The sequence below is a fragment of the Rhinopithecus bieti genome, unplaced genomic scaffold (genome assembly GCF_001698545.2).
Source record: "Rhinopithecus bieti isolate Rb0 unplaced genomic scaffold, ASM169854v2 scaffold_5002, whole genome shotgun sequence".
NCBI lineage: Eukaryota > Metazoa > Chordata > Mammalia > Primates > Cercopithecidae > Rhinopithecus > Rhinopithecus bieti.
In genome coordinates, this window is record NW_016804830.1 from 2,188,318 (window position 1) to 2,213,921 (window position 25,604).

A 25,604-nucleotide genomic window follows, 5' to 3' on the forward strand; every position below is an offset into this window, starting at 1 on the left:
CGGGTTTACGCCATTCTCCTGCCTGAGCCTCCGGAGTAGCTGGGACTACAGGCGCCCGCCACTTCGCCCAGCTAGATTTTTTGTATTTTTTTTTTTAGTAGAGACGGGGTTTCACCGTGTTAGCCAGGATGGTCTCGATCTCCTGACCTCGTGATCCACCCGTCTCAGCCTCCCAAAGTGCTGGGATTACAGGCTTGAGCCACCGCGCCCGGCCGAGTCTTTTCTTTTACTGGTGTACAACCATATCACCAGTAAAAATGGATAGTTTTACCTTTTCTGCTGTTTATATCAATTCATTTCTTTTTATTGCCTTCACTGGAATCTCTAAGACAATGTTGAATTCCTGATTTTTAAAGATGGCTTTGGCATAATACATGCTTTGGGGTTTGGTTAATTTTTTTTTTTTTTTAAGAAAAACCTCTTTAAGTGGTTACCATCTATTACATATTAACACATTCCATGAAATGCCTTCTCAGTATTTGTTGAAAGTTCATATGATTCTTCTTCTTTAAGTTGTTAATTTGATTGATGTTTTTCCTATTCCTGAACTGGCTTGACATTCTTGGGATGATTCTTACTATGTCATTCTTTGGGTATATAGCTGAATTCTATTTGCCAGTATTTTAATTATAATTTTTGTTTCTATATTCATGAGTAAGACTGGTCTGAAGTGTTCTTTTTTTTTTTTTTTTTTGACGGAGTTTTGCTCTTGTTGCCCAGGCTGGATGGCACGATCTCAGCTTACCGCAACCTCTGCCTCCTGGGTTCAAGCGATTCTCCTGCCTCAGCCTCCCAAGTAGCTGGGACTACAGGCGTGTGCCACCACACCTGGCTAATTGTTGTATTTTTAGTAGAGACGGGGTTTCACCATGTTGGCCAGGCTGGTCTCGAACTCCTGACCTCATGATCCACCTGCCTCAGCCTCCCAAAGTGCTGGGGTTACAGGCGTGAGCCACCGCACCTGGCAGAAGTTTTCTTTTTTTTCAACTATCTGTATTTGATTTTGGTGTTAAAACTTATTCTGACTTAATAAAATAAATGAGGAGTATAGTTTATGGATTATATTATATCCATATAATAAATAACACTGGTATTACTCTTTCTTTAAAAGATAGATAGAACTAAGCATGAACTCTTCTGAGCCTGGAGCATTTTCCCATTATAGATCTTTAATAGCTTTTTCTGAGTTTTTCAATGGTAATTATTCTACCAAATTTTCTACTTCTTATTGCAGTTTTCATAATTTAAAGTTTATTAGAAAAGCATCCGCCTCCTCTGTTTAAAAAATATGTTGATTAAAATTGTATGAGTTATCTTTTATCACTTAAAAGTCATATTGATATCTGTGGTTATGTCTCCTTTCTCATTCTGGATCAGGCAGTCTTACATGGAGGCAAATCTTGAAAAACGTAGATTCCACGTGGCCATTTATTTTCTTACATGGATGACATGGCAACTCAGGGAAGCAGTCTTCTTTCCAAACATTGAAATAATGAAGACCTTGGGATTTAGTGTCCAGGACACTTGCAAGGAAATATAAATGAAAAAAAAATGAATATTCTTGAATTAATTTGCAGAAGAATAGAGAGAAAAATTCTCCTTCAGTGGTCTATGCATGAAACATTTCTGAGTTATACAAACTGTATATAGAATAGAGTATCTATGCTACTAATTTGCTACAAGACATTTTAAGCAAGACTAAGAAAATATGAACAGTGTACTGTATACCAGGGTGACACTACATTTTGTCAAATAGTTTACAGTGTTTCATTTACCCAATATCAGGTTCTTAAACTGTTCCTTAGCTTGCATTTTTAACATAAATAACTACATTTTGGTAAAATTTTGGCCAAATTATCAAAATACATTTAAAAACACTGAAGAGGACAATAACAACCTCTATAGCCATTTACGTGTTTTACAAAAAGTGGAAAAATGTAGCTGGTATAATAAATTCTTCTTTTTTTTTTTGAGACGGAGTCTCGCTCTGTCGCCCAGGCTGGAGTGCAGTGACCCGATCTTGGCTCACGCAAGCTCCGCCTCCCGGGTTTACGCCATTCTCCTGCCTCAGCCTCCCGAGTAGCTGGGACTACAGGCGCCCGCCACCTCACCCGGCTAGTTTTTTTGTATTTTTTAGTAGAGACGGGGTTTCACCGGGTTAGCCAGGATGGTCTCGATCTCCTGACCTCGTGATCCGCCCGTCTCGGCCTCCCAAAGTGCTGGGATTACAGGCTTGAGCCACCGCGCCCGGCCAATAAATTCTTTTAAAGATAGTGGGCCATGTCGTTGTTGTTATTTTTTTTGTATTGTTAAGACATCAAAAGACAATGATGATATTTAAAGTGGAAAAGTTTTCTGAATGGCATTCTATATATTGTGTGATATGTGTCTGCTATTCAGATTTTATGTTAATTTCACATTTACAACTCCAAAATACAAATAGTGCTGATTGTATGGCTCACTGTGGAATATACCAGAGTATGCCTTTAAGTCTCTTCATAGATATTTTGTATTCTGTTGTTATTCCATTTAATACATTTTAAAATGTTTACATGCCAGGGTGACCATGATTATGTTTTATAAAGTATTTTCCAGAAAAGTTTGTATCACAATTAGATCATGATTTCCATTATGATAAAACACTGTCGGTTGGGTGCGGTGGCTCACATCTGTAATCCCAGCACTTTGGAAGGCCAAGGCAGGCGGATCACGAGGTCAGGAGTTTGAGACCAGCCTGGCCAACATGGTGAAACCCTATCTCTACTAAAAATACAAAAATTAGCCAGGGGAGGTGGCAGGTGCCTGTAATCCCACCTACTTGGGAGACTGAGGCAGGAGAATTGCTTGAACCTGGAAGGCGGAGGTTGCAGTGAACGCAGATAGTGCCATTGCACTCCAGCCTGGGAAACAGAGAAAGAATCCAACTCAAAAAAAAAAAAACACACACACACACATATACACTGTCCAAATTCATTAAAATGATAAGATTTCTCCTTAGGATAGATTCCCTACATACCATGAAACCAGATCTTTTGCTCAAGTATTTCCCACAATTATTAAGTTTTCATTCCTGTAGGCATTCTTCCGAGCATGAATTTTCTGATGTCTGCTGAGGTTTGGCTTCTGGTAGAAAGCTTTCCCACATTCATTGCACCCATAGGGCTTCTCTCCTGTGTGAGTTCTCCAATGTTTATTGAGGCAGGACTTCTGGCTGAAGGATTTTCCACATTCTCTGCAATGATAGGGTCTTTCTCCCGTGTGCATTTTTCGATGTACATTGAGGTATGACTTCTCACCAAATGATTTCCCGCATTCACTGCAGACAAAGGGTCTCTCTCCTGTGTGTGTTCTCTGATGTTCTGTGCGGTGTGACTTCTGGGTAAAGGCTTTCCCACAAAAGAAACATTCAAAGGGTCTTACCCCAGTGTGAATTCTCTGGTGTTTGATGAGGGTTGACTTATGTGAAAAGGCTTTCCCACAGTCAGTGCAGCCATAAGGCTTCTCCCCAGTGTGACTTCTCTGATGCCTAATGAATTCAGACTTGTAGCAGAAGGCTTTCCCACACTCACTACAGACGTGGGGTTTTTCTGTAGGTGGAACCCTCTTCCGTTTGTACACGAGAGAATCACTTACTGCTGGTTTATACGTAAGTGCCGGGTTCTGGGTGAAAGCTTTCTCACAGTGACTGCAACCCCAGGGCTTTTCTCCATTAGGTCGTCTACCATGGTGTATACGCTGAAGCAATTTCTCATAACCGTAACACTCATCTTGCTTTTTTGCACAGTTTCTCTTAAAACCAATCAAGTCTAAATTATGGTTCAAATTCTTTCCACAAGCGTTCCAGTTGTTAGGGCTCTGGATTGAAGAAAAAAGGTCAGTGCTCAGAAGTGATATTTTCCCAAACTTACTATATTCACGGCTTCTTTCCTTGGGCAGTGTTTTCTTGCTTATGGCTGCGCCTTGCCTCAAAAGCATGTCTTGCCGTCTTTTCCTCTGGATATTAACTTGCCAGATGTCTTCTGGAGAAAGTACAGTGAATCATCCTTATGAAACTTCATACTACTTGAGAAATGCTCTCAAAATTTAAAGAGTGCACAGCACACAAATAGAGAACATGAACCATAACCCAAAGCACAAACGCAGGGAAGAGTGTTCTGTGAGGAAAGAGGATTCTGAACACTGGCACAAATGGAATACAATGTACCATAGAGTATAGAGACCAATAATTTCAAAGAAAATAGGATATTACAGAGCAGAGATTGGCAAACTTATTTTTAAGGGGTCAGAAAGTAAAGGCTTTGTGGGCCATATGGTCTCCGTCACAATGACTCAACTCTCCCACCATACCATGAAAATATAGACAATATGTAAACATAAGAATGTGGCTGTGTTCTAACAAAACTTTATTCACAAAGCAGGTGGCCAATCGGCAGGCCATAGTTTGCTGATCCCTGTTATAGAAGAAAGAAGGTGAAATGTTATACAGTACCTTGCTATCCAGCATGTGGGTTTTCAAGTGGCAATTTTGGCCTTACTTGGAGCTTGTTAGATGTGCAGAATCTGAGGCCCCACCCCAGGCCTACTTAATCAGAATCTGCATTTTAACAAGATGCTCGGGTGATTCCAAACACCTTGGAGTTTAACAAGCACTGGTATAGCAGTCATCCAAGGGTGTATCATGTTGGGCTAGTTAGTTACAATATAAATGGCAAAGCACTCTAAGGCGAACCAGATTAAAAAATAAAGTCGGCCGGGCGCGGTGGCTCAAGCCTGTAATCCCAGCACTTTAGGAGGCCGAGACGGGCGGATCACGAGGTCAGGAGATCGAGACCATCCTGGCTAACACTGTGAAACTCCGTCTCTACTAAAAAAATACAAAAAAATTAGCCGGGCGAGATGCGGGCGCCTGTAGTCCCGGCTACTCGGGAGGCTGAGGCAAGAGAATGGCGTAAACCTGGGAGGCGGAGCTTGCAGTGAGCTGAGATCCGGCCACTGCACTCCAGCCTGGGCGACAGAGCGAGACTCCGTCTCAAAAAATAAATAAATAAATAAATAAATAAAGTCAACAAAGCTAACTGGGACTTAAGCAAGAGTTCTTAACTTGGTAGGCAGAAATCAGCGGGCTTGTGAACTTTGATAGAAAAGAAATCGGCCGGGCGCGGTGGCTCAAGCCTGTAATCCCAGCACTTTAGGAGGCCGAGACGGGCGGATCACGAGGTCAGGAGATCGAGACCATCCTGGCTAACACGGTGAAACCCCGTGTCTACTAAAAAGTACAAAAAACTAGCCGGGCGAGGTGGCGGGCGCCTGAAGTCCCAGCTACTCGGGAGGCTGAGGCAGGAGAATGGTGTAAACCCGGGAGGCGGAGCTTGCAGTGAGCTGAGATCCGGCCACTGCACTCCAGCCTGGGTGACAGAGCCAAACTCCGTCTCAAAAAAAAAAAAAAAAAAAAAAAAAAAAAAAAAATTACATTTTTGTTTTCACTGAGTTCCAACTACAATTGAACATTTCCTTTGACTATCAATATAAGCAACAAAACACAGTAGTATCAGCACTTCCTGTGACTTGATACTAGTTTGTGAATATTATTTTCATGTCACATTATTATGTTTATAATCATCTCTTCTTTGAGATCATGACAGTTATTAGACCTGATGCTGGGTCTCATTAATGTATAAATTAAAAAGTACATCTACTATTATATTGCACATTTTGAAAATATTTTGAAGCCGGGCATGGTGGCTCACGCCTGTAATCCCAGCACTTTGGGAGGCAAAGGCAGGTGGATCACCTGAGGTCAGGAGTCAGAGACCAGCCTGACCAACATGGTGAGACCCAGTCTCTACTAAAAATACAAAATAAGCTGGGTGTGGTGGCACATGCCTGTAGTCCCAGCTACCCAGGAGGCTGAGGCAGGAGAATCACTTGAACCCAGGAGGTGGAGGCTGCAGTGAGCCGAGATCATGCCATCGCACTCCGGCATGGGTAACAGAGCGAAACCTCCATCTAAAAAAAAAAAAAGAAAAGAAAAGAAAATATTTTGATAACTATTTTCTATAATCTTATGAATTTTATTGTATTTTTATACATAGAGGTGAGGTCTACAGCCTTCAAAAGAATGCCTAAGAAGTCCATGGCACAAAAATAATTAATAACCCCTCACTTAAAGATATTCAGTCATGGCCGGGCGCGGTGGCTCAAGCCTGTAATCCCAGCACTTTGGGAGGCCGAGACGGGCGGATCACGAGGTCAGGAGATCGAGACCATCCTGGCGAACATGGTGAAACCTCGTCTCTACTAAAAAAAATACAAAAAACTAGCCGGGCGAGGTGGCGGGCGCCTGTAGTCCCAGGTACTCGGGAGGCTGAGGCGGGAGAATGGCGTAAACCCGGGAGGCGGAGCTTGCAGTGAGCTGAGATCTGGCCACTGCACTCCAGCCTGGGCGACAGAGCGAGACTCCGTCTCAAAAAAAAAAAAAAAGATATTCAGTCATGAGATAATCTGGGTCTGATTTTAGGAGATATCAGTGGAAAATTAAAAGTGGGGCCAGGCGTGACGGCTCATGCCAGTAATCCCAGCACTTTGGGAGGCTAAGGCAGGTGGATCATGAAGTCAGATCAAGACCAGCCTGGCCAGGATGGTGAAACCCCATCTCTACTAAAAATACAAAAATTAGCCAGGCGTGGTGGCATGTGCCTGTAATCCCAGCTACTTGGGAGGCTGAGGCAGAGAATTGCTTAAACCCAGGAGGCAGAGGTTGCAGTTAGCTGAGATGGTGCCACTGCACTCCAGCCTGAGCGACAGAACGAAATTTCATCTGAAAAAAAAAATAAAAAAGTGGAGAAGGACTGGGCATGGTGACTCATGCCAGTATTTCCAGCACTTTGGGAGGCCGAAGCAGGTAGACTTCTTGAGCCCAAGAGTTTGAGACCAGCCTGAGCGGCATTCCAAAACCTCTTCTCTACAAAAAAATATGAAAACTAGCCAGGTGTGGTAGCGCGAATGTAATCCCAGTTACTCGGGAGGTTAAGTGGTGGAAGGATCGCTTGAGCCCAGGAGGTCGAGGCTGCAGTGAACCATGATCATGCCACTGCACTCCAGCCTGGGTGACAGAGTGAGACCCTGTCTCAAAAAAAAGAAAAAAAAAAAAAGCAGAGAGGAAGATTTAAAGCCATTTCTCAGAAGAAAAAAAATCAACAAAACCACACATATGAATGGAACAGTTAGAGTGAGTGGTAAAGGCAGAAGATTCAAAATGACCACACGGTAGCAAAGCTCTGGAATAAAAAGCAAGATGAAGTGGTGTGTGTGTGTGCGTGTGTGTGTGTGAGTGTGAGTGTGTGGCAGGGGTAGCAAGGACAAATGAAGATGATTTTAGTTTTTGACACACAAAGAACAGGGTCAGTGCACACCTGTAGTGTAATCCACAGACTAGTTAAATGTGGGGCTGGGCAGAGCAAGGGGGAGAAAGGGGCCAACACGGCAAAAAGGCTGGTTGTGAGGATCATGTACTCTCAGAATGGGTGAGTTCTTTGAGAGGGTTACACCACTGGAAAGAGAACCAAGTTATGGAAAACAGAAAATGCAATAGTTCCTTGGAAGGAAAACGCTGGGTTTGAGCCAGGGAAATAGATAATAACAGAGCAGTCGGAAAAACTGCTGACTAGATACATTCTTGTGGAATTTGCAGTTATGAAATTTTCAGAAGCGGAGAAGAAAAGAAAAGCAGGGCAACTGATAACCAGGATACCACAGTCTCAGGACAGCTGAAGAGCACACTTTAATGGAGAAACACACACCAGAGAGCGCCAGAAGCAGAAGTTCCAAGGCATCACTAAGAATGGGCCATCCATCAACCCCAGGGTACCATGGGCATTGCTGGAATGTCTCACAGAGCTGAAGGGAGAGGGGCAGTGAGTCTGAGTGTTAATCAGCAGTGGTTAAGATGGGCCCAGCTCAGGCATTTCCTTCACACCTCCTCACCCCAACATGGAATTCACCGCTTCCTCTTCTCTGATCCCACAGTCATCTGTCTATGGGAGTGATTTAAATTTGAGTGCAGAAATTAGGGAAAGCAGGTAGCTCTGAAGCATTTCATCTGGAAAGTGTCAGAACACAGAATAGGAAGCAGGAACAGGAGAATCATAGAAGCTTTTATTTGTAAGAATACCTGCATGTGAAAGATTCTGGAGAAAGAGAGATGGACTGAGCACTTAAGGGCAGAGGTGCAATCAAGTAGAGCTGAGAAAAACACTCAGATTCAGGCGTTGGGGTTGCATGGAGGTTAAAGAGGCATTAATGTAGCTGAAGTTCTCAGAGGAATGTCAAGGCTTTTAAGAGAAGAATGCTGAACAAAATTCCAAAGGTGCCAGCCTCCTTCAGTACCCCTTTTGCTAGATTTATTACACTTACCCCAACAGTGGCAGCCCGGGCGTGCTGCCCCACCAATCCATGGTGCTTCTTCCTGCTCCAGCCTGAGGATCACATCTGGTTTGGTGCCTTCATAACCTGTTCCAGGGAAATGATCCAGGCCTTGGACTGAGCTCCTTGGTCTTCAGGGCCTCTCAGGCAGCTTTAAAGGCTGCACAACAGATGTTATACTTGGGAGGGGACTAAACACACACCTTGTCCAGAACCAAATGGAATCAGTAATCCAGGACCACAGAAACTCAAGCCATACCCACTGAGGCAGCAGCACAGGGTAAGAATGCATTCTGTGCCGCCAGAACACTGAGGTTCAAATCCTGACTCTGTTATCTACTAGCTGGGTGACTCTGGGCAAGTTACTTCACCTCTCTGTACCTCAATTTCCAAATCTGTAAAAAAGTGGTACTAATAGTAACTACCTCATAAGGCTTTTATGAGGATGAAATAAGTTAATATTTTTAAAGTGGCTAAAACAGTTTCTGGCACATAGAAAATGCTAGATAATTATTAAATAAATATTTCAGAGGTTCTAGGTACTTCAGTTGCTTTTTTTGTTTTTGTTTTGTTTTTGTTTTTTTTTTGAGACGGAGTTTCACTCTTGTTGCCCAGGCTGGAATGCAATGGTGTGATCTCAGCTCACTGCAACCTCCGCCTCCCGGGTTCAAGTGATTCTCCTGCCTCAGTCTCCCAAGTAGCTGGGATTACAGGCACCCGCTACCACACCCAGCTAATTTTTGCATTTTTAGTAGAGACAGGGTTCACCATGTTGGCCAGGCTGGTTTCAAACTCCTGACATCAGGTGATTCACCTGCCTCGGCCTCCCAAAGTACTCCAGTTGCTTTTAGCAACTGAGAAAGGAAAGGTGGTCATTTGAACATAATCTGCATTGTATGGTGAAGGTGTTCTTACCCACTGAGACAAGATTGCTATAGGTTTCCAGCATCACATCCCGGTACAGGGCCCTTTGAGCAGGACTCAGCCGGTGCCACTCCTCTTGGGTGAAGCCCACAACTACATCTTTGAATGACACAGGTGTCTGTTGAAACAAAAATGACATTGAGTCATGTAGAAAAAAATGTTTGTGCATGGCCAGGCATGGTGGCTCATGCCTGTAATCCCAGCACTTTGGGAGGCCAAGGCAGGAAGATCAGGAGTTCAAGACCAGCCTGGCAGACATGGTGAAACCCCATCTATGCTAAAAATACAAAAATTAGCCAGGCATGGTGGTGCACACTTGTAATCCCAGCTACTTGGGAGGCTGAGGTGGGAGAATCACTTGAACCTAAGAGGCAGAGGTTGCAGTGAGCCGAGATCGCACCACTACACTCTAGCTTGGGCTCTAGGGCAAGACTCCATCTCAAAAAAAGAAAAAAAAGAAAAAAGAAAAAAGTTTGTGCAAGAGATGGTGCTGATTTCCATAATGTTTATAAGTTAGAGCTTATTATCTATCTGGAAGGTCTTTTATATTCTTGGCTTTGTGTTAGACATGGTGGGGAAAACGAAAATCATATTGGAAGCTATCTACCATTGCCATTCACACTTTGAGTCAACAAACATTGAAGACCCACTGTGTGTTGCTGGGATCACAATCATAGATGGGTCCTGACCTCAAGAAGCTCACTGTCTGGCACAGAGAGAGCAACATGTAAAGCCATCAGGGTAAAAGTGTCACAAGAGCTGTGATGGCAGGACATCTAGGCTATGGCATACAGAGAAGCGAATGGTCTGTTAAATTTTTTGGGTCCGGTTAGGCTTCAGAGCCCAGGGATATGGAAAGCTGAGTCTCCCCAGGAAGACGGAAAACTGCATTCTATGCAGGGGAGCGGTGGGAACAAAGACTGGGGGGCAAAATGGTGATTTTAGGGGTGGCAAGTTACCTCGTAACAAGAGAAAAGCATGCAGAGGTCGGCCAGCAATGAAATGATGGGCTCTAGGGCTGGGCATGGTGGTAACCCCTGTAATCTCAGCACTTTAGGAGGCCGAGGTGGGTGGATCACCTGAGGTCAGGTGTTCAAGACAAGCCTGGCCAACATGGTGAAACCCCATCTCTATTAAAAATAGAAAAATTAGCCGGACATGGTGGTGGGTGCCTGTAGTCCCAGCTACTCAGGAGGCTAAGGCAGGAGAATCGCTAGAACCTGGGAAGCAGAGGTTGCAGTGAGCTGAGATTGTGCCATTACACTGCAGCCTGGAGGCCAGGCCGAGACTCCGACTCAAAAAAAAAAAAAAAAAAAAAAAGAAAAGAAAGAAATGATGGACTTTAGGACAATGGAGACCCTATCCAAGAAGAAGTGTATGCAGAAAGCATATTCTAGAAGGCATGAGGTGAGCTTCTTGCATTCTATGTGAGGTGGTATAATGATAACTCTAAATAAACTGTGAAAAGTTAAAGACATATATTGTATCCATAGAGTAACCACTAAATCATAATGAGAGTTGTACCTGATATAAATAAACAGAATTCTGAAAACTGTTCCCTTCATCTACAATAGCACAACAAAAGAGAGGAAAGAAGAAATAGAGGAACAAAAGAGTAGATGGGATAAATAGAAAACAGACATGAAAATGACAGATATAAATCCTACTATACCAATAATGTAATTTAATAAACATTAAATGTAATATAATTTAATATAAGACTGAACACTCCAGGCCAGGCACGGTGGCTCATGACTGTAATCCAAGCACTTCAGGAGGCTGAGGCAGGAGAATCGCTTGAAGCTGGGAGGCAGAAGTTTCAGTGAGCCCAGAAAGTGCCACTGCACTCTACCCTGGGTAATAAAATGAGACTCTGTCTCAAAAAAAAAAAAAAAAAAAAAAAAAAAAGACTAAACACTCCAAAAAGGCAGAGATCGTCAGACTGAATAAAAAAAAAAAATGCTGCCTACAAGAGATGCACTTTCAATGTAAACTCACAGGCAGTTTTAAAGCCAATGGATGGAAAGAGAAGTGTGGTGGGTGACCTGGAGGGAAGTGAGAGGAAAGACCCCTATAGTAACCTGTGTGAAAGGTGATGTTCACAAGCAGGACAGTAACCATTAGAGAAAGATAGAACGCTGTAAAGAAGAGCAGACCCCATTCTGCATGGGGTGATTATTTCACGTTGCATGATGCCTGTACCAAAACATGTTGCCGTAAATACACACACCTACTATGTAGCCACAAAAATTTTTTAAAAATTAAAACAACAAAACAAAAAAAGGAGAGGTGGCGGGCACCTGTAGTCCCAGCTGCTCAGGAGGCTGAGGCAGGAGAGTGGCGTGAACCCGGGAGGCAGAGCTTGCAGTGAGCCGAGATCGTGCCACTGCACTCTAGCCTAGGTGACAGAGCAAGACTCTGTCTCAAAATAAAAGAGAAAAGAAAAAAAGAATTGATAGCTCTGGAGATCCCAGCATAAGTTGTGAAGGAGCAGGACAGTCACTGAGGGAGACCCATGGGTACCCGCCTAGGAAGGTCCTGGTGATCCTGTCTTTAAGTGACTGTGTGGTAAAGAATTTGACCTTGCCAAAAGAGAGGTGTGGCCTTTGCCCTCAGCTCCTGGGAAGTAATCTCTATACTCTTGGAATGTCCTCAGAGTGTCCTTGTTTACCTAGTGGCCTTGGGTCACACTAGATAGTCTAATGATGTGGTTTATAATGAGGGCTTTGGGTCACAGGCATGAGCTTAACCTCTTGGAAGGGCTGGAAACTGAGGTCAGCAGTGGGAACAGTCAAGCCTTTCTACATGATCAACCACCAATAAAAAGTGGACACCAGGGCTTAGGTGCACTTTCCTGGTTGGCAAGGCTCCATGTGTATTGGCACACATTACTGCTGGGAGGATTTAGCACTGTTTTGGGCTCCCTTAGGAGAGGACAGAAGTTCTATGTGTGGAACTCTCCTAAACTCTGCTTCATGGGCCTCTTCTCTTGGTTGATTTTACTTACTTACTTACTTAATTAATTTTGAGACGGAGTCTTGCTGTGTTGCCCAGGCTGGAGTGCAGTGGCGCAATCTCAGCTAACTACAACCTCCATCTCCTGGGCTCAAGAGATTCTCCTGCCTCAGCCTCCCGAGTAGCTGGGAATACAGGCACGCACCACCATGCCCAGCTAATTTTTGTATTTTTTTTAGTAGAGACAGCGTTTCACCGTGTTGGCCAGGCTGGTCTCAAACTCCTGACCTCAGGTGATCCAACTGCCTTGGCCTCCCAAAGTGCTGAGATTACAGGTATGAGCTACCACTAGCGGCCAGCTTAAAATCTTTCTGAGAATTATCCTTGGCCAAAGGGTACTGCACCATCCAAGGATATCTACCCTCCTTGAGGTAGCCTACAATCAATTATTAGTTGATTTCAGAATATAAAAGTCTCCTTGCCTCCATTCACAACAATGCTGAAGGCCATCCCAGCTCCAGAGTATAAGATTTGCTGAGACCTCTGTTCAACAACTCCCTCAGCCCATTCGAGCTTCCCTCACTGCCTTACAGGTGTTCTAAGAGCCTGCCTAATAAACCTCCGGTGAGAAAAATCTCCATCTATGAGTCAGCTTCCCTGAGAACCCAGCCTGTATGTACAAACTGTACATACTTACAATGCATACTTTTTTTTTCTAGGACAGCTTCCCCAGTAAGGAAAACTGGGTTACTTAATGTGATACTCACCTGGTACTCGATCATTTTCTGCTGTTCTTGGAAAAAGATCTGACACCTGTAGACATGTAGGGGGAAGAAGATGGAGAAAGAGAACAGAGTGTAAGGGACTAGGCCTGTCTTGGAAATTGCAAATTTCCTTTGTAAATCTTGTACAAAAATCCATGCTTTTAGCTGGGTGTGGTGGCTCACACTTTATTTGGGGCCAGGAGCTACAGACCAGCCTGGACAATATGGCAAAACGCTGTCTCTACAAAAAAAAGAGAAAAAATTAGCCAGGCATGGTGTTGCACACCTGTAGTCCCAGCTACCCAGGAGGCTGAGGTGGGGGGATCCCTTGAGCCTAGGAGGTCAAAGCTGCAGTGAGCCATGATCCTACTACTGCAATCTGGCCTGGGTGACAGAGTAAGACCCTGTCTCAAAAATTAAATAAATAAATAAACAAATAAATATCCTTTATCTCTTACTTGTTTCAAATACTTTGAAATATTGTACAGGTCATAAAGTGTAGACCATAAAGCAAGGTTGCCATAGTATCTAAATGCCCCACACCCCAAGACATTTAATGATTATAAAAGGAAAAGAAGTAACTTTTCCTTGGAAAAACTTGGCAGTATTGCTTAATCAAGTGATCAGTTAACGTGACCAGTAATGAGATATAAGACATCATGTGCCTCCTGATATAATGCACTGTGAAGGGTACAACATCCCTTCTGTGGTGTTCACACCCCAAATGCATACCTGAACCTAATCAATGAAGAGAGACATCAGACAAAACCATACTGAGTTACAATATACAAAATAACCTACCTATACTCTTCAAAAATGTCGACTTCATGGAAGATGAAGACTGAGAAACTGCTCCTGATTAAAGGAGACTGAAAGGATGTGACACCTGAAGGCAGCATATGATCCTGGATTGGATCCTGGGATGGAAAAAGAAAAGTTGCTATAGGGCCAGGCACAGTGGCTCACGCCTGTAATCCCAGCACTTTGGGAGGCCGAGGTGCGCGGATCGCCTGAGGTCAGGAGTTTGAGACCAGCCTGGCCAAGGTGGTGAAACCTCACCTCTACTAAAAATACACAAATTAGCCGGGCGTGGTGGCAGGCGCCTCTAATCCCAGCTACTCAGGAGGCTGAGGCAGGAGAATCATTTGAACCCAGAAGGCGGAGGCTGCAGTGAGCCGAGATCACGCCATTGCACTCCAGCCTGGGTGACAAGAGTGAGACTTGGTCTCAAAAAAAAAAAAGAAAGAAAAGTTGCTATAAAGTGACAGTTGACATCTGGTTGTAGACTGGATTAGTCTAGTCTATATTCTGTATTAGTCCAGTTATCATGATTATTAAATCATTATAACACTGACTTACTAATCAGTGTTAATTGCCTGGTTTTCAAAACTACCGGTTATATAAGAAAATGTTCTCATTCTTAGGAAATATACCCTGAAGTACTTATGGATAAAGGAGCATCACGTCTGCAAGTTAGTCTTAAGTAGTTAAGAAAGAATAAGATGATATATTTATGATATGACATAATCATCTATATACATATATATTTGTATATAGAAAGACAGCACATGCAAACATGGCTTTATATAGATGAACCTAGGTAAGGAATACATAGGAGGCCACAGTAATATTCTTGCTTTTTTTTGGAAAAAAATTTCCAATTAAAATGTTTAGTTAAAAACAAAAGGCTGGGTGCAGTGGCTTACGCCTGCAATCCCAGCACTTTGGGAGGCTGAGGCAGGTGGATAACCTGAGGTCGGGAATTCCAGACAAGGATGACCAACATAGTGAAACCCCATCTCTACTAAAAGTACAAAATTAGCCGGGTGTGGTGATGTGTGCCTATAATCCCAGCTACTCGGGAGGCTGAGGCAGGAGAATCCCTTGAACCCAGGAGGTGGAGGCTGCAGTGAGCCGCGATCGCGCCATTGCACTCCAGCCTGTGCAACAAGAGTGAAACTCTGTCTCAAAAAAAAAAAAAAAAAAAACTGGTCATGCATGGTGATTCATGCCCATAATCCCAGCACTTTGGGAGGCGAGGTGGGCGGATCGCTTGAGGTCAGGGGTTCGAGAACAACCTGATCAACATGGTGAAACTCTGTCTCTACTAAAAATACAAAAATTAGCCGGGCATGGTGGTGCATGTCTGTAATTCAGAGATTGCGCCATTGTACTCCAGCCTGGGTGACAAGAGTGAAACTCCGTCTCAAAAAACAAAACAAAACAAAATAATATACAGTAGGCCCATAAATTCTGCCACCACCACCGTTCTGAGAATCCAGGGCCTTTTCTGCCTCTTGAGTCAGGATGGAATGAACTCATCACATTCCAAGAGGCAAGGTGAGGTGCCAAAAATGACAGGAGAGTAAGTCTAGAAAGGTCCAGCAAGAATAAAGGAGCGGATGGGCCATACCCCATACCACAAGATAGCAGAATGCACTGGGCTAGATGGATGTCCCCTTCTCCTCAAAGAACATACCTATCGCACCTGCAGTGAGACTCTGGCCTCCCTACCTCTCCCTTCACTCTGTCTCCCTGGATCTTGGGCTGACCCTCCTCCCTTCATGTAGCCATGGAGAGTCCCTGGAAAGAGGAACGTCTTCAGGTTGGTCAGCTTCTGGCTCAGGGATAAAGCTATTTTCTTTTATGTGGGAGTCTTTGCTCTGACAAGAGGTATGGGGTCTCAGTGATTCCTTCAGAAGGGAATTTTCATCCCAAGTTCCCTTCTCCTGGACAGAGGGTCTTTAACCTGGCCTGCCCAGGTGCTCACAGCTCCATCTCTCAACAGTAACTCACACTCAGCTGCAGGACCTTCTGTAGAAGTTGTAACCAAGGTCCTGTGGTTCTAAGGGCTGGCAGGAGCTAGAGAACCCTAACATCCAGCAAGGTGGCAGGATCCAAAGGTCTGCAGGGCACCCAGAGAACCTGAAGATAAGCAGATCCCACGGTGAGAGTCATCCACTCATCCCTCCCCAAACACTGCCTGGGGCCTCAGGGGGAAAAGCCTGCAGAGGCTGTGCAGGAGACATCGCTGAGTGATGACTCTGCTCTGGGACTGCAGCACGGGAAACTGCCACAAAGACCCTTGTGTCTGAGTCACTCCCTGAGCCAAGGAATGACTCAGATACAAGTTTGAAGCCAAGCACTTCCTCTGACTAACTGAGAGAATCCGGGCTAGACACTTCACCTCTCTAGGCCTGTTTCCTCATCTGTGAAAACAGAAAGAGGCTGTCAAACAGACTTGAAAACCAGAAAATCTCGGTTCAAATGCAGGCTCTGCCATTTACTGATGTGTGATGTTGAATGAGTTACTTAGTCTCTCTGTGTCTCAATATCCCCATCATTTATTTATTATTTTACCCTCCTTTGATTTCTAATGGAGAAAGACATTTTCCCCATCTATTTATTGGCCATTTGCATTTCTTTTGTAAACAGTCTGTTTATGCACTTATGATTTTCCTGAGTTATTTGCAAAAATTAATTTACAAGTGCTCTTTATATATATATATATATTTCTTTATTTTTTTTTGAGACGGAGTCTCCCTCTGCCTCCGAGGCTGGAGTGCAGTGGCGCGATCTCGGCTCACTTCAAGCTCCGCCTCCCGGGTTCACACCATTCTCCTGCCTCAGCCTCCCAAGTAGCTGAGACTACAGGTGCCCGCCACTACGCCCGGCTAATTTTTTTGTAGAGACGGGGTTTCACTGCGTTAGCCAGGATGGTCTCGATCTCCTGACCTCGTGATCCGCCCACCTTGGCCTCCCAAAGTGCTGGGATTACAGGCGTGAGCCACTGCGCCCGGCTGCTCTTTATATATTGAGGCTATTAATCCTTTGTCATATTTGTTATAAACATGTTTTTATAGATAACATTTGTCCTTATTTGTCATTTGTCCTTAAACTTGGGTTTATTCGTATCCAAATACCAAACAAGTTTTATTGGTTATTTTTAATAGTCAACTTGTTGATTTTTTTCCCCTTATAGTTTCTGCTTCTGGTAGTATTTTCAGTAAAAGTCTTTTCCACAAGATTATTAAAATGGTCTTTGGCTTACAAGATTGGTAAAGATGGAAATCATATCTCTTACACTGCTGGTAGGAGGGTAGGATATTACAGCTTTCTGAAGGGAATTTATATCAGAATTTTTTTTCTTTTTTTTTCTGAGACAGAGTTTCACTCTGTCGCCCAGGCTGGAGTGCAGTGGCAAGATCTGGGATCACTGCAAGCTCCGACTCCCAGGTTCACACCATTCTCCTGCCTCAGCCTCCCCAGTAGCTGGGACTACAGGTGCCCGCCACCACGCCTGGCTAATTTTTTTGTATTTTTAGTAGAGACAGGGTTTCACCACGTTAGTCAGGATGGTCTCAATCTCCTGACCTCATGATCCACCCACCTCGGCCTCCCAAAGTGCTGGGATTACAGGCGTGAGGCACCACGCCTGGCCCTATCAGAATTTTTAGAGTGCACACTCATTAAACCACTCTTCAGCATCCAATAATGTGTCTCTATGAACTAATTCGTCTCACTAAAATAAAAGATAAAGGTACAAGGATGTTCATCTCACCTTTGCTTACAAAAGTAAAACAACTGGAAGCAATCAAAATGTACCAACAATAATTTATTTATTTTTTCATTTATCTATTTCTTTATTTGAGATAGCCTGGAGTACAGTGGCATGATCATGGCTTGCTGCAGCCTCAAACTCCCGGGCTCAGATGATCCTCCCACCTCAGCGTCGCGAGTAGGAGGGACTATCGACGTGTACCAGCGAACCTGGCTAATTTTTTTTTTTTCTTTTGTAGAGACAGCATTTCGCCATGTTTCCCAGGCTGGTCTTGGACTTCTGGACTCAAGCAATCCACCCACCCTGGCCTCCCAAAGTGCTGGGATTATAGGTGTAAGCCTATAATCCCACACCCAACCTGTCCCAGCAATTAAAAGGTTGGCAGGCTGATATTGGTGAGCCACAGAATGGAACACAACGCAGACATTAGAAATAGTAGTGGAGGCCGGGCGCGGTGGCTCACACCTTGTAATCCCAGCACTTTGGGAGGCCAAGGCAGGCAGATCAACTGAGGTCAGGAATTTGAGACTAGCCTGGCCAACATAGCAAAACCCTGTCTCTACTAAAAACAGAAAAAATTAGCTAGGCGTGGTGGGAGGCGCCTGTAATCCCAGCTACGTGGGAGGCTGAGACGGGAGAATCACTTGAACCCAGGAAGTGGAGGCTGCAGTGAGCCGAGATTGCACCACTGCACTCCAGCCTGGGTGACAGAGTGACACTCCACCTCAGAAAAAAAAAAAAAAAAAGAAATAGTAATGGAGTGGTGTACTCCGATTTGGAACTACATTTGTGATGTATTTTGAAGCAGGAAATACAAGTCATAACATACAATGTGAAGCATAATTCTATTTTTTAAATTATGTAAGTCCAAATCTATGAAAATATTAACAGTTGCTTTCTCTGAGTGAGGGGATTGAAAGGAATTTACATTGCATTTTTGAAGTGTTCATTTTCTAACTTTTCCAATAGCCTCATAATTATGTATTTATTTAGATAATAGCAATAATAACAAAATTTACAATAATGACCAATCAAAACAAGCATGGTCTTACACAGGAAGAACAAATAAAACTATGACACATCATAGAAACTGACAGAAATAGAAAAGAAAAAAAAAAGCCTAGCTTGTATTTATTGAGCCCTGATCTCAACTTAGGCACTGTGCAGGTTATTTCCTCAAATTGACTCATTTATTCCTCACACTGCCCTCTAAACCGAGTCCTACTCCATTTTTAGATAAAGACATAGTACCTGAGAGAGCTGAAGAACTAGCACACAGCAGCACTGAGATATACACCCGACTAGCCTGGCTGTGGTGTTTCGGTTTATAACTTCTTAGTCTTGCTGCCTCTCAGAGACAGATTTGCCTTCTAAAAGAGCAATGCAACATTTGATGTGCCTTTTTTTTTTTTTTTTTTTTTTTCTTCTAGACAGAGTTTCTCTCTTGTTGCCCAGACTGGAGTGTAGTGGTGCGATCTCAGCCCACTGCAGCCTCCACCTCCTGGGTTCAAGGGATTCTCCTGTCTCAGCCTCCCAAGTAGCTGGGATTACAGGCACCTCCAGCTGTAGATTACTAAAATCACCTCCAGCTGTAGATACCAACTAAACTATTAAGGCAGGAAACAGTAACTGGATACATATGGTAAAACTATCATGAATGTTTTCTTCAATTTCCTTCAACAACAAGGAAAAATTAGTCAGTAATTTTCCTTTTTTATTTAAAAATGGATTTTTTCCTACTGGGGATGCCCATCTGAACACAGAGCCAAGTGTGGCAGACAAAAGCAGTGCCACCTATCCTGATTAAGTAAGGAAATGTGAAAAAGTTCCCTTCCTCCCTCAGCCTCAATTCCTCCCTAAAACTGAGCAACTATGGGGAGAATCCGCGTGAAGATGAAATCAATCATTATCTTTCTTGGTAAAGAGTCAATCTTAGGCTGGGCACGGTGGCTCATGCCTATAATCCCAGCATATTGGGAGGCCGAGGTGGGCAGATCACTTGAGGCCAGGAGTTCAAGACCAACCTGGCCAACATGGTAAAACCCCATCTCTACTAAAAATACAAAAATTAGCTGGGTATGGTGGTACACACCTGTAGTCCCAGCTACACAGGAGGCTGAGGAAGGAGAATTGCTTGGACCTGGGAAGTAGAAGTTACAGTGAGCTGAGATTGCACCACTGTACTCCACTGTGGGTGACAGAGCAAGAATCCAAATTAAAGAAGAAAATAAAAGAGTCAATCTTGGAAAGCAGTATTGCCCTGCAGTCAGTCACTCTTCTAACAGCATAGCAGCCATCTGATGGGCACCATCTCAGCATTGTGACATGATTGTGACTTACACACCCTTATCAGTCCCTAACATTTGAACTCAAAAGTCATATTTTACCATATAGATACCATCATCTGGATGCTCTCAGTCACAAACTTAAAACTAGATCATAGGCCAGGCACAGTGGCTCACGCCTGTAATCCCAGCACTTGGGAGGCTGGGGTGGGTGGATCACCTGAGGTCAGGAGTTTAAGACCAGCCTGACCAACATGGTGAAACCCCATCTCTACTAAAAATGTAAAAATTACCCGGGCATGGTGGCGCACGCCTTTAGTCGCAGCTACTCGGGAGGCTGAGGCAGGAGAATCACCTGAACACGCGAGGCAGAGGTTGCAGTGAGCCAAGATCGCGCCATTGTACTCCAGCCTGGAGAAGAAGTGGGAAACTCTTGTCTCAAAAAAAAAAAAATTAAAAAAAACTAGATCATAGGTCTCTCATTGCCACCCATTGTGGTTTCACAAAAGTGAACTCAGTATCTTCTCCGTCAACTTATTCTTCCTCTTAGGTTGTAGCCTCTGTCTCCTGAAGCTGTATGTTTGAAAGCTTTGTTTAGCACATTACCTCTTATTATTTTTCATAAATGTCCTAGATATTCTCAAATGTTTCATCTTCAACATAAACTGTCGAATTATTCTGTTATAATTTGGGGCAAAGAGATCCCTTCTTAAGATTTTGCTTAACATTTCACTGAATTTGTCCATTCATATAAGAATATACTGACAATTCTGAAAATTGTTGAGCCTTCCAATCCAAGAACAAGGCTTGAGTATTTACTCAAGACTTTCTATATATCTCAAAATGTAATGTTTTATGCTTTCACATAGGTACTCCAATTTTCTTTTCATATCTGTTACTGGATAGTCGACTGTGTTTTCAGCAACCTCCACATCCCAAGTACAAATGATTCTCCTGCCTCAGCCTCCTGAGTAGCTGGGACTACAGGCTCTCGTCACCATACCAGGCTAATTTTTGTATTTTTAGTAGAGATGGGGTTTCACTGTGTTGGCCAGGCTGGTCTCCAGCTCCTGATCCACCCGCTTCAGCCTCCCAAAGTGCTGGGATTACAGGCATGAGACACCACACCCAGCCTTCAGTTTAGAATTTTGTCCTGGTATTTGTGTGGTTTCAGAATTTCAAACAAAATTTCCTCATGGTATGAATGCCTTGGCTTCACATGTATATGATTCAAATGGAATCCTATCAAATTCAATGAATATGAGTCAATCAAGTGGACTCATAGGGGATACATGAAATTCAGTTCAAATTCAAAAGCAGGCAAAAGTAATCCACTATATTAAACCCTAGTTACCCCTGGGGTGGCAGTAGGTATTGACCAGTAAGGACACCTTCAAGGTGTTAGAAGCGATGAATATCTTGATCTAGGCTGTGGTTACAGGATTCTGTAATATAAAAATTTATTGAGTTGTACCTTAAAGATAAGCCCACTTGACTACATGTGTATTATGCCTCAATTTTTTTACAGAATTCTTTTTTTTTGAAACAGGGTCTCACTCTGTCACCCAGGCTAGGGCCGATGATAGCTCACTACAACCTTGAACTCCTGAGTTCAAGGAATTCTTTCACCTCAGCCTCTCCAGTAGCTAGGATCACAGGTGTGAGCCACCACACCCAGCTAATTTTTTTTTTTTTTTTTTTTTTTTAGACGGAGTTTCACTCTTCTTGCCCAGGCTGGAGTGCAGTGGTGCAATCTTGGTTCACTATAAACTCTGCCTCCTGGGTTTAACTAATTCTCCTGCCTCAGCCTCCCAAGTAGCTGGGATTACAGGTGCCCACCACCAAGCCCAGCTAATTTTTTTTTTTTTTTGTATTTTTAGTAGAGACGGAGTTTCACCATGTTGGTCAGGCTGGTCTTGAACTCCTGACCTCAGGTGATCCACTCGCCTTGGCCTCCCAAAGTGCTGGGATTACAGGCGTGAGCCAACATGGCCAGACTACCCAGCTAATTTTTAAATTTTGTGTAATGATGGAGTTTCGCTATGTTGCACAGGCTGGTCTCAAGCTTCTGGCCTCAAACAATCCTCCTACCTCAGCCTTCCAAAGCACTGAGATTACGGACGTAAGCCACTGTGCCTGGCCAAAAAGGGAATATTTAATGACCTGGAGAAATGTCTGTTATATAAATGAAATTGTCTCCATTCAAACTTAGAAATTTTGTTCAAACACAGGCTGGGCGCAGTGGCTCACTACTAAAAAATACAAATTAAAAATACACCTCTACTAAAAATACAAATTAGCTGGGCATGGTGGTGCGTGCCTGTAATTCCAGCTACTTGAGAGGCTGAGGCAGGAGAATCACTTGAACCCGGGAGGTGGAGGTTGTGGTGAATTGAGATCGCCCCATTGCGCTCCAGCCTGGGCAACAAGAGTGAAACTCCGTCTCAAAAAAAAAAAAAGAAAAAGAAATTTTGTTCAAACACAGCCACATCTTGCCTCTCCCCATGGTGCTCCTCCCCTCAGTGAATATCCCATTAAATTGGGGATCAAAAACAGACAAAACTAATCTGTAAGATTAGAAGCTAGGAGAATGGTTCCCTCTGGCAGAGTAGTGACCGGGAGGGGCATCATGAGGGCATGGTGCTAGAATGTTGTTTTCTGATCTGAGTGCAATACCCAGGGGTATTCCCTTGTGACAATTCATTGAGCTGCATATTTATATACATTTTTGCCTATATCTTATATCACAATAAAAGGTTTATGTAAAAAATTTTTTTTAAATTATTTGCTCTGAAACCTGGCACTGAGCACAGTATGGGTGGTGAAGGGAAACAACGTGGAGAAAAAAATACTCAAACTCCTTACCCTGGCTTATTACTTCACCCACGCTAAGCAGCTATCTGTCTTTGATTCTGTGCAAATGAAAAATAGGGACTATCTGCTTTTAAAACTAAAACATGACCTATGTGGGTTCTGAAAGATGTTACCTGCCTTAGCATCCAGCTGCCTTTATTTCTTAAGATGCTACAGGCATTGTGCTTTTTCTGAAGGTTACATAAAGATCAAATGTAATAATTTTTTAAAGTTAAAATATTGTTTTGGCATTGTACCTTTTCATTAGAGTAATGGTCAAAATCTTATTTTCTAACTCAGAAACTGAAAGTCAAATACTGCATTTTCTCACTTATAAGATAATAATGTATACACATGGACATAGAAAGCAGAATAATAGACATGAGTGACTCTGAATGGAGGGAGGCTAGGAAGCGGGTAGGGAATGAGAAATTACCAGACAGGTTCAATGTACATTATTCAAGTGATAGTTACACTAAAAGCCCAGGCTTCCCCACTATGAAATATATCCATGTAACAAAACTGCACTTATATCCCCTACATCTATTATTTTAAATCTTATTTCCATTTTATTTGCAATCCCATCTCAGCCATTTTAATAACTATTAGTTCAATTTCAATTTCAGTGAGGAACAGTTTCTAAAAGTAGCTTTAAATTTTGTTTTGTGGTTGTTGTGGCTTTATCTGTCTCGAATTTTTTCTGCCAGGACTTTATAAGGAACTGATTAGTGGAGGTTAAATGTGGCTATGCATAAAATATATAGGACAAGGCAAAAACACTCTCAGAATACAATAAATTCCAAATCTAGTTTCTCTTCCTTTGATAATTTATTTTTAAGCTGAGCCTAGATGAAAGTATTTTCTAAACTCTCAATTTGCTCTTTCAGCCAAATCTTTTACATTATCATTTTATTTTATTTTGTTTATTTGTATTTATTTATTTATTTATTTTGAGACAGAGTCTCGTTCTGTCATCCAGGCTGGAGTGCAGTGGTACAATCTCGGTTCACTGCAATCTCCACCTCCAGGGTTCAAATGATTCTCCTGCCTCAGCCTCCAGAGTAGCTGGGACCTCAGGCGCCCGCCACCACGCCCAGCTAATTTTTGTGTTTTTAGTAGAGGCAGGGTTTCACCATGTTGACCAGCCTGGTAACTCCTGACTTCAAATGATCCACCCACCTTGGCCTCCCACAGTGCTGGGACTACAGGCATGAGCCACTGCACCCAGCCTACATTATCATTTTAGATACTTACTCAGTAAATTTGTTTTCTAACCACGGGCAAGGTCACATCCATCCCCGCTGTCACAGAGTCAGAATGGATTTTCAGAAACCAGGCTCGCTCTTGGGATGCTGTCACAGATGCGTATGTCATTACCTTTGCCAGAAAGAACCTTAAACAGGAAAAAATATGCATTAGATCACTAATAAGAACAATAGAGGCCACATCTTTAATGACATGGTACTTTAGATAAGTTTAGCACGCGATCCTTTCAAATTATTTTCATTATTGTGGAGAACAATAAACAGGGTGTGGGTTCAGAAAAGAGTTTTGAGATGGGCCTTGGTGGAGAGGAACTGGTTGCTATTCAGCTAGGGAGTGTCATTTGAGTGAAATGTGTTCCCATTATGCAGGCTTGCAGCCTCAAATCTGTGATTTTCCCATTCCCAATCTCCACATTTCAGGACCCTCAACACCAACCCTTATAAGCCTCCTAATCAGACACACATAGTGTCCCCAATCACCGGCCTCCAATCTCCAATCCTCAGAGGTTTTCATAGTCACTGATATTCCCGTATGTTTAAATCTGACCAGGAGAGACTACTGGTCAGTAACTACAAAGCACGCTGATCCGATCTGATTGGCAGTGAATTTACACAGCCCCCAATCGTGAACCCACACTGTTCGCCAATGATATCCCAACGACTGAGGATTAATTGTTGGTTCTCACAGCCCCACCCCCACCCACAAGTGACAGTCCGAATAACTGAGCCTTATTGAGGCGTACCTTTAAGATAAGCACACTTGACTCTATTCTCCATTCCCTGATCTACAAAAGTCCAATCGTTATTACTCTCCGATCCTCCACCGATGATATGAAGTAAGTCTCAATCACCGATGGCCCAAAACATTTCTCCAAATATTCATCACCACTGACCCCCGTCATAACTGAACCCCCAAGTTTCCACAATCACCAATTCCGGTACCCAAACTATTACTGCCCACAGAACTTAGAACCTCCGATCACTCATCCTCTCGGGCTCAGATCATTAACCTTAAAGCTCTCTAAACCAGTGTCTGAAAAATCCCAATTGACCCCAGACCCATGAAGACCACTATAACTGACCCCATGCACCCTGAAAATCAAGACATTTCACAGAACTCGCATTTATTGATTCCCACACACTCCCAAACCATCTTCTTCAGAGACTGTGCCATTGACTCCCGCCAACCTCTGCCCGCCACCACTGAGGCCCCGAGAGGCTCAGACGCCCAATCTCTTAACCCTTCAGTCCCCTTGTCGTTGACCCTCACGGGCACCCATAACTGACCCAGTCGGCCACCGTAGTCGACAGGTCACTAGCCTCCGCCGGTCCCCAGGTTTGACCGTTTCTCAAACCGACCCTTCCCATTTATGCTGCATCCGCGCCCAGAATCTGAAATTGATCGTCCTGCCACACCGCCTCATCGCGGTATAAGGTCGTCCCATCCTGAATGGCCGGTGCGCAGACTCAATTGCGACTTTGAAGCTGTCAGCCGCCACCCGACAACCTTCCAGAGAACAGGATTCTGGGTTTCTCAAAGCTGTAATGGGAGGTATGATGGCGACGCCCGCCTGAC

At 43.5% G+C, this 25,604-nt stretch overlaps 1 protein-coding gene across 6 annotated transcripts; it reads right to left on the bottom strand.

Moving 5' to 3' along the window:
* Window positions 1-1,430: 1,430 nt before the first annotated feature.
* Window positions 1,431-25,401, bottom strand: ZNF793 (zinc finger protein 793). 6 transcript variants are annotated; one of them, XM_017870594.1, is made up of 8 exons: window positions 25,316-25,401; window positions 24,018-24,156; window positions 13,866-13,981; window positions 13,068-13,113; window positions 9,337-9,463; window positions 8,413-8,508; window positions 3,017-4,019; window positions 1,431-1,523 (listed from the first exon to the last, which is right to left on the bottom strand). In XM_017870594.1, exons 3-7 carry the CDS (start codon window positions 13,961-13,963, stop codon window positions 3,037-3,039), a joined length of 1,350 nt encoding a protein of 449 aa, XP_017726083.1. In that variant the 5' UTR covers window positions 13,964-13,981; window positions 24,018-24,156; window positions 25,316-25,401; the 3' UTR covers window positions 1,431-1,523; window positions 3,017-3,036. The 6 variants fall into 6 exon arrangements, with proteins under 6 accessions (XP_017726083.1, XP_017726082.1, XP_017726084.1 ...); XM_017870593.1 differs by lacking the exon at window positions 1,431-1,523 and having other exon boundaries at window positions 2,912-4,019; XM_017870595.1 differs by lacking the exons at window positions 1,431-1,523; window positions 25,316-25,401 and adding an exon at window positions 25,111-25,289 and having other exon boundaries at window positions 2,912-4,019.
* Between the last annotated feature and the right edge of the window lie 203 nt (window positions 25,402-25,604).